Source organism: Leptopilina boulardi, unplaced genomic scaffold (genome assembly GCF_019393585.1).
Source record: "Leptopilina boulardi isolate dan_hultmark-lab unplaced genomic scaffold, ZJU_Lbou_2.1 LbouV2_278, whole genome shotgun sequence".
Lineage (NCBI taxonomy): Eukaryota > Metazoa > Arthropoda > Insecta > Hymenoptera > Figitidae > Leptopilina > Leptopilina boulardi.
Window position 1 is genome coordinate 622,999 of NW_026137838.1, and position 15,726 is coordinate 638,724.

The window sequence follows — 15,726 nt, forward strand, 5'->3', positions numbered from 1 at the left end:
GTGGTACTACACACTTTATATCGGGATAATGGCACGAAATCTTGTTACAAATTCATTGGCCTGAAATATTAAATTGAAATGCACGTTGCAACTAAATTTATTTCATCTAATTATAAAAGTCAATCATAATATATATAACAGTTTTGTAATATTTTGAAAAGGATTTAACAATTTTGCAAATTAATTATTAAACAGTAAATAATTTACCAAGTGAATAAAATATAATTTTACTATTTTTTTTCTTTTTACAAAAGTTATTTAATTTTATTCGTCAAGGAAAAAATTTTTTTTCAAGAAATATTTTTTTTAAATCTATATAAAAATGGAGAGGAAAAAAATATGAAATGTTCCTTTTAAGTGAGGCATTAAGAAGTGTAATCTGAAAAATTCACGATATACTGAAATGTCAGTACACTAAAGTGGAAAAGGCCATAAGGGGTTTTAAATGCGTTGTGTGGAACGTGTTCACGGCAAATAAGTAGTATGATACAATTCTCAAAGGAATTTTTCGTGAAATGGAATGTTGCGTTTCCTTGCTTTTAAAAGCCTTATCCAATTTCATAGTGGCATGTCTTTTCTCAAAAAAAAGAGGTTATTTCAACTGCAATAATACATATCCTTTCTTGCCAAGTAATATAATATAAAAATATTAAAAATCATTCATTTCTTTCATTCCTCGGCGAAACATACAAAAAAAAAATTTACAAAAAAATTTATCTGCGTTTCTATAGGGGAAAAAAAATTAGATTTTCAATTTTTTTTCGAAATAAAGCAAAGGAACCGGAAACCCAAACAATTTCTAAGATTTTCCTTAACCAAAATAATTATACGAGGAATTATTGTAAATTAAAAATTTTTTCTATTTTTTTTTAAATCGCAGAGTTTTTGAGGTAATTAAAGAATTTTTTTTTTGAGCCAATTAACGATTTTCTTTAGCCAATATAATCAACGATTTCACAGCTTACGAACAGCGAGTTAAGTATGATACAACGATGCACATTCTGCTATATACTGTACGCTATTTATCACTAAACACACTTTTTCACTTGACACAAAGAGACTGAGAAAAATATTTGCTTTGAATCTAATTTTTCATTTTCATGAATAATTTTGTGTAATATAGATAAAATTTGGTTTTTTAAAAATTTAATTTTAGAAAATTTATTTATACTAGTTGCTTAATATTTTTACTCAAAGTATTTTACTAAATTTTGCTCTTTAAATCTGTATTAGTTGAAAATTGTTAACTAATTTGAATTAATTTTCTAATTTGAATAAAACATTTTGTATTTAAATTAAATTTTACTAAACTGTTAGTAAATCACATTGAAAAAAAATTATTTCATTCAAATACTTGACTATTATCAATTAAATATTTACTTGAACCGAATAATTATTATTTGAGTCAAATAAATGGTATTTGTTTCAAATACAGAAACTAATGGTTCAAATACAATTTATTTAATTCAAGTAAAAATTATTTGGTTTAAATAAATATTTATTTGATAATAGTCAAGTATTTGAATCAAATAATTTTTTTCAATGCTTTTATTTTTACTATGAGTTAAATTTTACTAATTCAAAAGCAAAAATACAAAAATATAAATTAGTTAATTTTTTGTTTACTTATTCAGTTTTAGAGTAAAATTAATTGAATTTGAACTGCTTTAATAATCTCTAAATCTGAATTAGTAGTTTTTTGAAAATTTAAATGTCGATTCGTGTACTAAATAAATTAGTAACCATTTTGACTATTTTTTAATTTAAAAAAATTCACTAATTAGTAGTAAAAAATTACTAATCAGTAATTTTACTAAAAATTAATCAAAATAGTTACTAAATCATTTAGTAATGTTTTTACTAAAAATGAGTCAAAATGATTACTAATTAATTTAGTAAATAGAAAACTACTAATTAGTAATTCTTTACTGAATTTGTAACAATCTTGACTATTTTTCATTTTTAAAAAATTGACTAATTCGTAGTAAAAAAATTACTAATCAGTAATTTTACTAAAAATTAGTCAAAATAGTTACTAATTCATTTAGTAAACAAATCGTCACTTTTGAATCAGTAAAAAAAAAGCTAATACAGATTTAGAAAGTATAAATATTTTTCAGTAAAATAATTTTGAACTAAACAATTATGAAAAAAAAAAAAAAAATTTTTCTCAGTGCAGGATTTGAGCTGCATGCTGCATGTGGATTTGTAATTTTATTTTATTATTTTTAAACAAAGAATGAGTTATTCTTTTGAGTTGATCCTGAGGCTCCTCCAGTTGCTCAGGAAAGAAGAACTTATTTCTACCGCCTGATAGGAGTTTTTTGGTTACGTACAGGAAATGATTGACTGGATGTCCTATCTTTCGGTGGTATCAACGCTCAGTTTTGTAATGTTCTTTGCCGTGGGGCCTGGTTCCATTCCCTGGATGATAACAGCCGAACTTTTCTCCCAAGGACCAAGGCCTGCAGCCATGTCCATTGCTGTACTTGTCAATTGGATGGCTAATTTTGTGGTTGGAATTGGTTTTCTAAAAATGAAGGTACAAAAACCTTGTAATTTTCCACTTTAAAAAAATAATTTTTTCTCATTTTTTCTCCATGAATTTTTCTTCAACTTTTGATTTTTATAATTAATTTTTTTCCACTTCATTCTGAATTGATGTTTTATCATAATAATTTTATGTTTCTTTTACAGAGTGCTCTTGAAAACTACACGTTCCTGCCGTTTAGTGCATTTCTAGCCATCTTTTGGATCTTTACATATAAAAAAGTCCCGGAAACGAAAAATAAGACATTCGAAGAAATTTTAGCATTATTCAGGCACAATAATGGCAGGTATGTTTACAAAAAAGAACCAAAAATCAAATACACACCTAATTCATCATACAGTAACAAGGCAGTTGTCCCATAGGGATTTTTTATAATAATATTAAAATCTGTTTTACTGTAAAAAAAAATTATCAAAATTTTTTTTTGACTTGCATGTGTTGGAAAAAAAACAATCCCCCCAAAAAAAACCTGCCAACAAAAAATTGACACGCACACAAACAAAATTCGAAATATTTTAATTATTTTTCGCATGAAAATCGCTAATTGACTCAATGTTTCATTTTTTAAAATAGAAAAAATTATTTTTTAATCCAAAAAAAGCAAACAAAAATTTTACACCTATTACTGACAACATTCAATATTTGCAGTGATTCCGTCCAATTTTATTATAATAAATAATTTTTTGTTATAATTAAAAAAAATATTAGTATATTAAATTATATATATATAAATATATATTCCACTATACTAAAAAATCAACTAATGTTAAAGTAAAAATAGAATAAAATTTAGAAAAAAGCACAAATTTTTTTTTTCTATAATTAAATTCGAAAATATCTGAGAAATTCTTTTGTTTTATAAAATCAAAAAATAAGGGCATTTCCTTTAGTACATGAATACAATGATATTATATAAAATGAAGATATATGTTTTATATGTAAAATAATTATTTTTTTCTTAACTTTGATAAAATTATCTCTATTAAAAAGTTACACTTTTCTATAAAAAAAATTATTTAATTAATTACTAATTAATTTTTTTAAATTATCATTTGAATGAAATGGAAAATAAAATTAATTTTTTTTAATATACTAAAATTTTACATTACAAAAGAAAAAATTGAAATATTTTCTTCTTTTTTTTTTTACTTTCAATAAATTTACAATACAAATTATTTTCATTTCTTTAGAAAAATTATTAAATTAAAAAAAAAGTAAGTTTTAATTAACATGTATCTTCATTTTTTTTTTATTGCTTTACACAAAAATACCAAATGAGATTATAATTTGTGTTTATTGCTAGGATCGTTGATTATTCAACTATTGGACGATGAATTGAAAAGAACTTCTCAATTTGTATAAGAAATCAATTTAAAAAAATATATATATATATTATTCATTTGTGAAGCATTGCCAGATTTATAAATACAAGACTGCACATTTTGTGCTCCAATTAAATATTAACTGAACTGTAACAAAATGAGAATCGACACTTCTATATTTAAATAATCATTTATTCTATTTGTTATTCAGAAAAATTGACGATTATTTTGCAGTTGAGTTTTGATGAGATTTTAAAGAAAAAAGTATTCCATTTTTTTTTACAAAATGTTATTATTGTGATTTAAATTACGTGTTTAATATATTATGTATTAAGAAGGTTTTTAATTAATAATCCACTTTTTGATCCACTGCTCAAAACGATTATAAAAAAAAAAATTGTAAAAAAAATGAATTTTTTGTCAGAAGTTTTTTGGATTTATTGTTTATAATTATAGTTTTTTTTTTTTTTAATAATTTTATTTTATTTTATATGTATGTAAATAAGTTTTAATTTGATGCTAACACTTTAGTTGATATTTACAGAATTTAAATTGAGTGATAGTAGAAAATAATATTATATATAATTATTTAGTGTTTAATGCATGAATTTGTATAACTTTTAAATAATATATAAAACGTCTGACAATGGATTTGGCATAAAAAGGCTCATGAATTTATGTACATAAAATATATAATATAAAAACAAAAAATAATTAAAAATTTAATTGCAAAATCCATTGTAAAAACTTTTTTTATATATCAATTTTTTTTATGGAAAGTATATTTTATGTTATTTCGTTAGATTATATATAAAATTTATAATTTTTTTTTTTAAAAATAAACAGTTGTGCAGTAAATGGTTATAGAATTCATGTTAAATTTTTTTTGTTGTTTTTACATATTTATAGGTTATTTAATCTCACATATAATTTCTTATGTAATATTATAAATAAATGACTATATTGATTCATTATCTTTTGTTTTCTTTATTATACTTAATCCTCTGTTTGCATTTACAATTATTCCTCGTAAGTATTATTGGTTTTTTTTCAGTTATATAAATCTGCATGAAATGTTAATTATCCGTGAGTTTATTGTTATTTAATCATTTATTTCGTTAATATTTTTTTTTTATAATTTTAATAATTATGTGATAATTGATCATTATTATAACATATTTTAATTATTTTTATTTAATTTAATTTTTAATTGTTTGATTATTCAATTAATTTATTTTATTTATTTAAAAAATAATTTTCATCAATTAATTAATAATAATTTTTTAATATTATCAAATTTATTACTAATTCTCTATTTTCTCGAATAGGAGCAGTTTGCGGGATAGTAGACTTTATGGGTAAGTTCAAAAAAGATTTATTGTTTTGAAAATGGTCTTGCAACAGTTGCATAAGATTTTTCTGATTCGTCTTTTGCATGACTAGGTTTTTCTAAATCGTCAACTAATCCGATTAGCAAATAAAAAAAGAATTATTTTTAAGGTGTATAATTAACGCAATCAAAGGTATTTTTTAACAAAAAAAATTTAATTTCTAATTATTATATTATAAATTGCAAAACTAATTATTAAACACAATTTAATAATAAGGAAAAAATTAAAAATAAGAAAATATAAACATTGACTACATTTGACTGTCCATTAAATTAACTAAACAAATTATTTACATTTTTCTATATTAAATTTATTCAAATTATTTTAGTGATAAAATATAAATTAAAATTTCAATTTTTAAAGAATTTTAAATTACCACATATAATTTTTACCTTAAAAATAATTCTAATATCCTTTTCAGCTATTAAACTTTAGTAAACAAAATTGCAACGGTACTAATTTCATGACATCAGAAGAATTTCCAATAAACTAATTCGACCTGGAAAATTTGCTTCTTTTATAAATTCCTTTGCGACTTTCACATATTAATTATTAAAAAAATTTAATAATATCATTCAATTTATTAAATTAATTCAAAAATCAAAATGAATTAAAAAATTTTAATTAATTTGAAAGTTAAATTAATTAGTTCAACAGATTAATTAATGAATAAATAGAAAAAAAAAATTCCAGCATATTAAATTACAATCAATTTGATTAATTTCGAATTAAAAATTAATCAAACAGTAAATTAATTAGCGATTACAAAATTAGTGTAATTTTTTTTTACTTTAAAACAACACAAGAAGAAAAGTATTTAAGAAAGAATAAGACAAACAATCGAAACAAAAATTAGTCCAAGTTCATATATTTTTGATTTTTTTAAATAAAAAAAGGAAAAATTAAAAAATTATTTCGGTAAATAATATAATTTTTTTAAATTTTGAATCATTAAAAGTAGGATTTTAATGAAAATTACAATTTTCTAACAGAAAACGATTTTTGTAACAATCTAACTGTGAGAAAATTTTAATCTTCATTCAAATGATTCAAAATGTTAAAAATAAAATTATGGCAAAAAATTTTTTAATAAAAATTAATTTTATTTAATTAAATAAAAAAAATGAACTACTTTTTATTTTGACTGTTCAATTATTTTTTAATTATAATTTATTATTAACAAAAAAAAAAAAAATGAGAAAAAATTCGAAGAAATTTTAAAAGTTGGTATTATATTATAACTAATAAACATGATAAGGATATACAATTTCTAAATAGCAACACATTCACAACTCTAAACTGTACGAAAAGTAATTTCTGATGTCAAACAGACTATTCACAGTTATATATATATATATATATATATATATATATATATATATATATATATATATATATAAATATACCTATGTATATATAGGGAAAATTCTGCTTTTGCATCGAATTTGACATAACTCAGCATGTTCTAAATACATGTTTTCGAGTTAAACCGAAATCCTCTTTTGCATATTAGTCAAGTCTACATTTATATATATATACATACATAAGCCAAAATATGGTCTGAAAACATGCATGAATATTTTACTCTGATGCTGTGTACCTCTAAAACAACCTGATTTACATTTCTTCTGCTGTAGCCAAATACATTTCACAGTTTCTACAAAATTCAGGGCTATTATGTATGGGATTTCATTAATTTCATTCATATATAAAATTAATTGTCTTAATAAAACATAAAAGCCCCGATTAATGTTTCATATATATATATATATATATAAAAAAAAATAATTATTGGAGTTTCGAATCGAAAGGCATGCTCGGTTTTGTTCTATTAATATACAAGTGTTTTATATAAATAATTAATATAACTTCGATAAATAAATAAATAAATAAAAAAAACAACAGAACAATTCTGAGAATCAGTCAATCATGTTTTTTAAACGACAAGATCATTATTCGCCATTTTTGCGAGTGCATGTTAGTGCTTAAATTACCGTTCAATAATTGTTATTCGTGTTACAATAGAAATAAAAAAAAAAAAATAATTACAAATCATATATAATATTAAGTAACAAACTATGTTAGATCCTGAATGTTTTCTTGTTGCTTTCTATGATGTTTTGTTATACATATATATATTTTTTATGGTATCCGTTGATACTAAATTTGTATTTGTTTAAATAATGTTAGTGTGTTATACATAATATATAAATTTCTTAGACTACTCCTTAGAGTTTGTCTTTTAGGTATTTTCCCGAAACATTCAGGTAGTTTTTATCAAGGCCCTTTATTTAGGAGGGGGAGGGGGAAGATTTAAAACATGTGATGAAAAATATTTTCGTCTTTTTTTTCATAGACGTAAAATTAATTTTTCAGGGACGACACTATATAGAAATATTTTAGAATTAATATTTCATTCTGTGTTCACCCTATATGTACACAAATACAAATTCACGACTGTATTTTTAATTTTATACATTTTATATTTTAATTTCATTTTTGTGTATTCTCATTTTCTGAATTTCTCTTATTTGAACAAAAAAAAAAAAAAAAAAAAAAAACAAATGGAAATACAATTAAAATTTTAATCTGTTCGATATGGAATTTAATTGAAAAAAAATTTAACATTTAATTAAAAATCAATTAAATTTACACGAATTATAATTAAATTCATTTTTTTTACAAATTTAATTTATTTCATTTGAATTTTAAGACATGTACAAATTAGGTAGCAGATTACGATTTTAATATTTAAAAAAAAATAAATTAAACTAAAAAAAAAAAAATAAAATAAATCAGCCATCACTAATTCAAATTAGCTAAAAATTTACTAAATTATTTACTCAATAAATTTTAACCCAAATGTGCTGTAAAATTATAAAATTTTACTACAAATATTACAATTTTTTCATTAAAAAATCATTTAATTTTTACTTTCAAAAAATGTTTAGAATTATAAATTATACATTTTATTTGACTAAAAATTTATTTAGTAAATAATTTACTAAATTTCGAGCCAATTATGTACTCTCTAAATCTAAATTAGTAAAAATTTTAACTAATTTGAATTAGTGACTTACTTTTTGCTTCTGAATTAGTAAAATTTTACTAATTATTAGTAACTTTTACTAACAATTAGTAAAATTTAACTAATTCTACAGTAAAAAGTGTGTCACTAATTTAAATTAGTAAACATTTTTACTAATTCAGATTTAGAGAGTAGTTTAATTATAATTCTGCCTCTTGGTAATTAAAATATAAAAAAAAGTAAAATAAAAAAATAATAAAAACATAACGTAAAAAAGTAAAAACAAAGAAATAAAATAAAAAAAGAGGAAAATATTAGACAATTAATTCAGTAAATTTTATCTAATTTGTATATGTAAATCTATCAAATTTTTTATTGAAAACAAATTATTTATTCTACTTTGATAATTTAATTCAGAATTTAATTATAATTTAGAATTCAATTTTAATAAAAAATTTAATTTCAATATTCAGAACTCAATTTTATATACCAAATTTAATTTCGATTCAGAATTTGATTTAAATGAAATTAAATTTTTAAAAAATAATCGTTATTGCAACATAACAATATTAAATACAGATAATGGAGCTCTTACATTTTTTGAAATAATAAATAAAAATATAGAAAAAAAAGAACAGGGAAATAACTTTTGGAAAAAAAAATTGAAGCTAAAAATGAGGAGGCGTGATGGCCAAGTAACATTGTTATATTGCAGGGAAGAAGAGCTCACCACAAACTCTAGCAGGGAGACCGTCCTATCTGACGTCAACACTGCCAACCATACCCAACCTAACGATAAATCGTAATTTATTTTTTTCTTTAGTTAGAAAACAGTTTTAACTGCGAGAAAAATTTATATATATATATATAATATAAACGGCGTTCAATTCCTATATATAAATATACGGCACACACGTCGATTTATTGATATATAATTAAACTCAAGATACAAAAAATTAAAGATATCGAATCGGTTTAATAAAAAAAAAAAAATAATATTATTATTATTATACCAAGAGAAAAAAAAGAGTTGACGGAATTTTATATTTAACTATATCCTATATTCGTAGTAAAATAAAAATAGTTCAATATATTAAAAAATAAAACAAAAAAATAAAAACTGATGTGACTTAACGTACTCTCACTATAACTTTTCTCTTATTGACATTACAAGAAAAGATTCAATAAATTCATTAAAAAAAAAAAAAATTACCTCCGAGAAAAAATTGTTATATTTAAAATAAACTACTAAAATTAATTCAAAATTTAGAAAATAGATACAGAAAAAAAATTAACTAAAAATTCTTTGGTACAAATAAAAAAAAATTTATTTCCTTTTTTTTTAGTAAAAATCAAATTATCAAAAAGATAATTTTTTATTATAAAAATATTTAATATCGCAAAAAAACAAAATATTTTTTAAAATATAAAAATTACAGATAAAAATTGTTTTTTTTTTTAATATAATTAATTTTTTTTTTACAAAATTCTTTAGAAAATTCATTTTTGGAATTTTTTTATTTTTTAACGAATTAAATAGAAATTTTTCTTGAATGTTTATATGAGTTCAATCAGACACGAAAAATGAATATTCCCAACTATATTCAAAGATTTTCATTAAAAAATAAGATTTCCGAATTTTTGTTCAACAAACAAAATAATAAAATAAAAATAACGATTATCAAATTATGAATAATTATTATCGTTATAAAATAATCGACTAATTTCTAAAAAGAAAAAAAAAAAAAAAATTCTCATCAGTAGTACTAGTTGTCAAAAAATAAATAGAGAAATAAAAAAATTACGAGGAAAAACCAAAATATATGCAGGATACAAAAAATTTATCGCCTATATTTATTCAAAAGAATAATTGTAGGTTTTTTTCAAAGCTTTCTAGACTGCAAAAAAAAAAAAAAAATACGAGAAATAATTCTGATTGTACTTTCGATAAAAAAAAAAAAAAAAAAAAAACGAAGTATGTTAATTGAATTAATATAATAACACTTAGGAAAAATAGTTCGAAATAAAGTATGCCTACGATCTCAAACTCTGATTTTTAGTGGGTGATGCGTATGAGTGAGAATGCATGCATGCATGTCTGTGTGCGTGAAAATAATGTGGCATCACCGTAAAAAAAAAATTAATATTGCACACGTTGCGATAAATATATTATTATATATATATTTATTAATTATTAATATTTTTTTTTTATTATTTTTATCACAATCATAAATTTTTGTTTTATATTATTTTAATTATTTATCATTATTATTATTATTATTATTATTATTATTATTATTATGATTATTTTATTAAATATAATAAGCACTTCCGAATATTATTTTTTATATTATTCGTGACAACTGTACAAAATTTGCAAAAAAAAAAAAAAAAAACTCGTTTATTTTTTTTTGCCCTCTCTGACCAAGAATTTTTTCATTAATATTGTAATTATTCTGGGCAACAAAATTATTTACAATTAAAATTAAAAGCAAATTTTAATTATAAAAAATGAGAGGCTCATAGTAAAAATATATAATAAAAATTTTTCAACAAAAAAAGAATGAAAAATAAAATTATAATTTTTCTATTTAGAAAAAATGTTAATAACTTATTTTGTGTTAGATTATTATTTAAATAAATTTTTTTTAAATCTAAAACAATAAAAAAAAGTATTAAAATACACAAAAAAAAATCTTCACCTGCAACAGCGATATAAATTTCACTAAAACAGCAAATGTTTTCGCTAGTCTAGAGAAAATTATCGCTGTTTCACGAAAAGTTATCGTTATTTCAGATAAAGATTTTTTTTCGTGTAATAATAAAAAATACTATTATTATAAATACTTGCCCGTCTATATTATTATTATATTAAAAAAATAAAAAAATATGAAAAAAATAGATAAATTAATTAAAATATTTTAATTCGTTATTTCACAAATTTATTATCTATTTTTACTTTGAGCTTAAAAAATAATTTTAAAAATTGATTTCACATAGCGAAAGCTCAACTTTTTTTTTCTTTTATAAAAATATTTTTCAAAATCAGAAAATATTATCAAAAATATTATTTTAAAATTTTATCAACATTTTTTTATGTTCCAAAAAAAATATTTATATAAGCATTAAGAAATTGAAAAAAAAACTGCCAATTTTCTGATCGTTTAATAAAAATCAAATCTTTTATATATAATATAACGTCTATATAATTAAAACTGACAATTTATTGATGCGCTTTATACAATAAAAATAAAAAATAATCGTTTTTTCCATTTTAACTTTTTTATGTACGAAAAAAAATAACAGCTCATTATATTATATATATATAAAAAACAAAATGACTTCCTTTTTGCTTGCAATTTTCAAAATAATAATGAATCTCACCCATTGTAGATTTTGATAAGATTATCAAATATGTAAATAGAAGTTTTAATGAAGGTCTAACGAATAATATATAAATAACGTATTTTTACGAAATACTATGTCATAAATCGGTTAAAAATAACATGTGACTTAGCTTTAAAAAAAAGAAAAATATATATATTGATTGTCAATGCCGGTACCAATTTTTACACGCCGTGAAAATCAAGATAATTTTTTTTTCACGGAAAAATCGTGTTACATAACGAGAATTTACTTTGCGTAGCATTAAAAAAAAGTAAAAACTAAATTTTAAGATAAAATGTATTTTGAAATTATTTTAAATTTCAATATTTTCTGATAGGTAATAGTAAAAATTCTCAAAGTAACACATTCTTCCATATTTATTCAATTAATAAATAATAAAAATGAAAATTTTTATTTTTTATCTTAATAATCTTTATTTTATAGTATAATTCTTTCAAAAAATTTAAAAATCAACGATAATCAAAAAGAGTTTAAAATTTTTGAAATTAAGTACACTATGTAAAATAATAAAATTATATATATATAAATATATAAGCATTATGTGAAATATTGTCTCGAAATAATAAATATAAAAAAAAAAATTACATTTTTTTTTCTATTATTTTTTTACGCATGTTTTATATGCATTAATTGATTTTTCAAAATTGTATTGTATATTGTTTTTCAAAATATTGTATTGTCACTGTATTATCAAAATTGTACGTAATATATTATGTAATATCTTTGTACGCGTAAAATGTAGATTCTAAAAGTAGTATGTGTATGTGTAATATATATATATATATATTTAAATATTTTACTCAATTTTATATGGGAATGATTTTAATAATCCAGTGGGTAAAAGTAAAAAAAAAAAAAATAATAATTTGCAAACAAAAAAATTCAAATATAAATGAAATTCCAAAAATTTACATTTATTTAGTAATTCAAAAATTAAATTAATGAGAAAAAATAAACAAAAATAATTATAAAAAACATATTAGTAAGAAATATAAAAGTACACTAAAAATTTAAATTAGCCAAACTATTTTAAAAAATTAAATTACTGAATTATTTTACATTTTTTACTAGTTTGGCTAATTGACAAATTTTCGTTTTTAATCTGTTTTTTTTATATTTATTAATAGTATTTACAATTACATTTTATTTTTTTGCAATTATTTTTAGTTTAATTTATTTATTTATTTTTCGAAAAAATAATTTTTTTTTTACCCACTGGAATATGCATTGAAAACTGTGTTATAAATATGTAAAAGAATTTATTTGAATTAATCGATTATTATTCAAATGACATTGTGTTTAGGAAATCTTAAAAAAATTAAGAGAAAGAAATTGTCACTTTTTGTTTTTTTTTAAAAAAAATTCAAATATTTTTAAATTTATAAATATAACAACATAGAAAAATATTTCCTGCACTATATATTAAAAAAATAATAATTCTAATTTTAAGCCATTTTTGACTGAAAACATTTAGTCCAAATATCAAATTATGAATTTAAGAAATTAAAAAAATTCCTTTAAGACCAAAAATTAACTTAAACGAGTAGTTTTAAGTCAAAAAAAAAAAGTTATTTTTAAGTCGGACTACTTTTAAATAACATTTAATTACGTAAACAATTTAATACTTTTTTTTAAACTATGATAATTTTTTATAATAGTTATAAAAATAAAATTTTATAACAATAAATAAAGAAACAATTTCTTTTGAAAACTTTTTTAATTCATTGTTTTATATTAAATAGTTAAACGAAAATTAAAAAATATTATTCTTATAAATATATTAAGTTCCTGGTTCCGGCAATGACAATTGTAAAAGCTGTATAAACACAATGTCGTCAATTAAATGCATAAGATTTCAACTTTCACTATAAAAGCCCCAAAATATTAAATGTAATTTGTGATCAAAGTGAAAGGGCCATTGAATTAAAATCAAATCCAATTTTCAAAATAATAGAGAGAAATTAACATTTCATTCGGCCAGCTTGTTCATTTCTCTAAAATAATAATAATAATAATAATAATAATAATAATAATAATAATAATAATAATAATTAATACTAAAAATAATAATAATTATCATAATAATAGAGTTGTGCTATCATTAAACGTAAACTGAAAAAAATTATGATTCCAATAAATATTTACTTGTATCAAATAATTTTTATTTAAATCAAATATATAGATTAAATTCAAAATCGATTATTTTTGTGAAAAATTGGCTACAATCGAATTTACTGATTCAATTATTATTTAATGTAACTAAACATTTGTTAAAAATTTGAATCAATTTTTTTTTGAAAAAAAGAACGAATAACGAATTATGAAATTGTCATTGAGAATCATAATATTCGCGAAAAAAAAAATGAAGTACTATTAATCAATTATCTATATAGAAAAAGGCCTTATATATATGAGGATTATTTGCCTCATTTGTATGGCATCCATTATTAATAATTAATATATAAATATATGTATAATACTGAGATTAATTAATAATTTTCAATTAAGATATATTCACACAATTTGCGCAGATATTAATTCAATGGTTAATTCACAAAAAACGAAAATCAATTTTTGATGCGTTACCTCCCCCGCGTGAAAATGAATATATAAAAAAAAAATGTTTCTTATGCATATAAATAAATAAAAAAAATTATGTAGATTAGAAAATTTTTTCGCAAAAAAAAAAAAATAGAAACTGTGAAATGCATAGGCGTACTTCATACTTTTTATATTATTTTTAAATATTAAAATTATATGCCCGTATGAAAAAAAAAACATTTTTCAATTAGAGGTGCTCAACATTATTTCATTCATTTTATTTTTCTTCGTTAAAGAAAAATGAAAAAAAAAAAGAAAATACATTTTGATGTATTATATAAATATAATCGAATATATCAAAAATGAAATTAACGGAATAAATTTGACGTTATTCCGTTATAATTAATAAATTAAAATATGAATGTTTCTGATGTGAAAAAAAAGGTATGAAAGTTTTGCGCAAAGGTACTAGAGGAAATGATGAGTGATAGAACGTGCCTAAAAAAAAAAACCTTTTACAAAAACGACAAACGCAAGCATAGTTAGTTTAAAAATGCTGTAAAAGGACAGTTCTATTATGAGAGTCAAAAAAAAAAAAAAAAAAAAGAATTGCGTGTAAATATTGTCGAATATATTATATAAATATATGTACATATATACATCTATGAATTCTTCTAAAATATATATTCTGTTCGAAAGGAATGCCTATATCTATCGTTTCTGTATAATTATTTTTATTTTAATTTGCATATATACTGGAAAAAAAATTCCCCAAATTTTTTTCAAGGTAAATTTACAAAAAAAAAAGTTTTCTTAATTCAAAGAAATCATTTTCTTTGTCTTTTTTAAAGTAAATTTTTCTTTGATTCAATAAACAAAATTTATTTCTATAAAAAAAAATACTTATTTTTAATTACATAAAAAATAAATATTTATCAATTTTAGAATTTCTTTGATTAAAAGAACAAAATTCTTTAATTCAAAGAAAAATTCTTCTTGTTTCAAAGAAAATTTTTCTTTAAATGAAACGAAACTAATTTCTTTAAATTAACAAAAACTATTTTCTCTATGTAAAAAAAAAAAAAAAAACGAAAAATTGTGCAAAAAATTTCGAGAATTATTTTAATTCCATCAAAGTAAATATTCGTCTGGGACCGCGAATTAATTCAAATGAAATCATGCAATCAGTACCATATTGCAAAATTATAAACATAAAAAACACTTCATGCCGATGATAATTAACGAATCAAAAAATGAAAAAAAAAATATTTCGAAATTAATTTTCTGTCTCTTTTTATAATTTTTTTTACCATTATTTTTCCTAACAAATTTTTGATTTTCAATTATAATTTCAAAATTTTTATTTAAAAAAAAAATTGCATATATTAATGTAATTAATATGTGATGTGAGTCTAAAAAGGAAGAAAGTCAACGGATATAGTTTATATCAAATAAGTGAGGGAGAAATGAGAAAAAAAAAGAGAG

The 15,726-nt window shown here is 20.3% G+C and overlaps 1 protein-coding gene across 12 annotated transcripts in view; it reads left to right on the plus strand.

Moving 5' to 3' along the window:
- The window catches only part of LOC127281940 (glucose transporter type 1), a 59,235-nt gene that overhangs the window by 33,661 nt on the left and 9,848 nt on the right, over window positions 1-15,726 (plus strand). For 8 of the 12 annotated variants that reach the window (XR_007843116.1, XM_051305938.1, XM_051305940.1 and 5 more), the window contains 3 exons: window positions 2,318-2,542; window positions 2,698-2,837; window positions 5,202-5,231. Coding sequence is in view for 11 of the 12 variants with exons in the window: in XM_051305938.1 (XP_051161895.1) it covers window positions 2,318-2,542; window positions 2,698-2,837; window positions 5,202-5,231 (395 nt within the window). In the remaining variant the exon portion in view is untranslated. Of the gene's footprint in view, window positions 1-2,317; window positions 2,543-2,697; window positions 3,399-3,854; window positions 4,314-5,201; window positions 5,232-9,007; window positions 9,268-15,726 lie in introns of those variants that run through there. The other 4 variants (XM_051305944.1, XM_051305941.1, XM_051305946.1 and 1 more) reach the window with 4 other exon arrangements.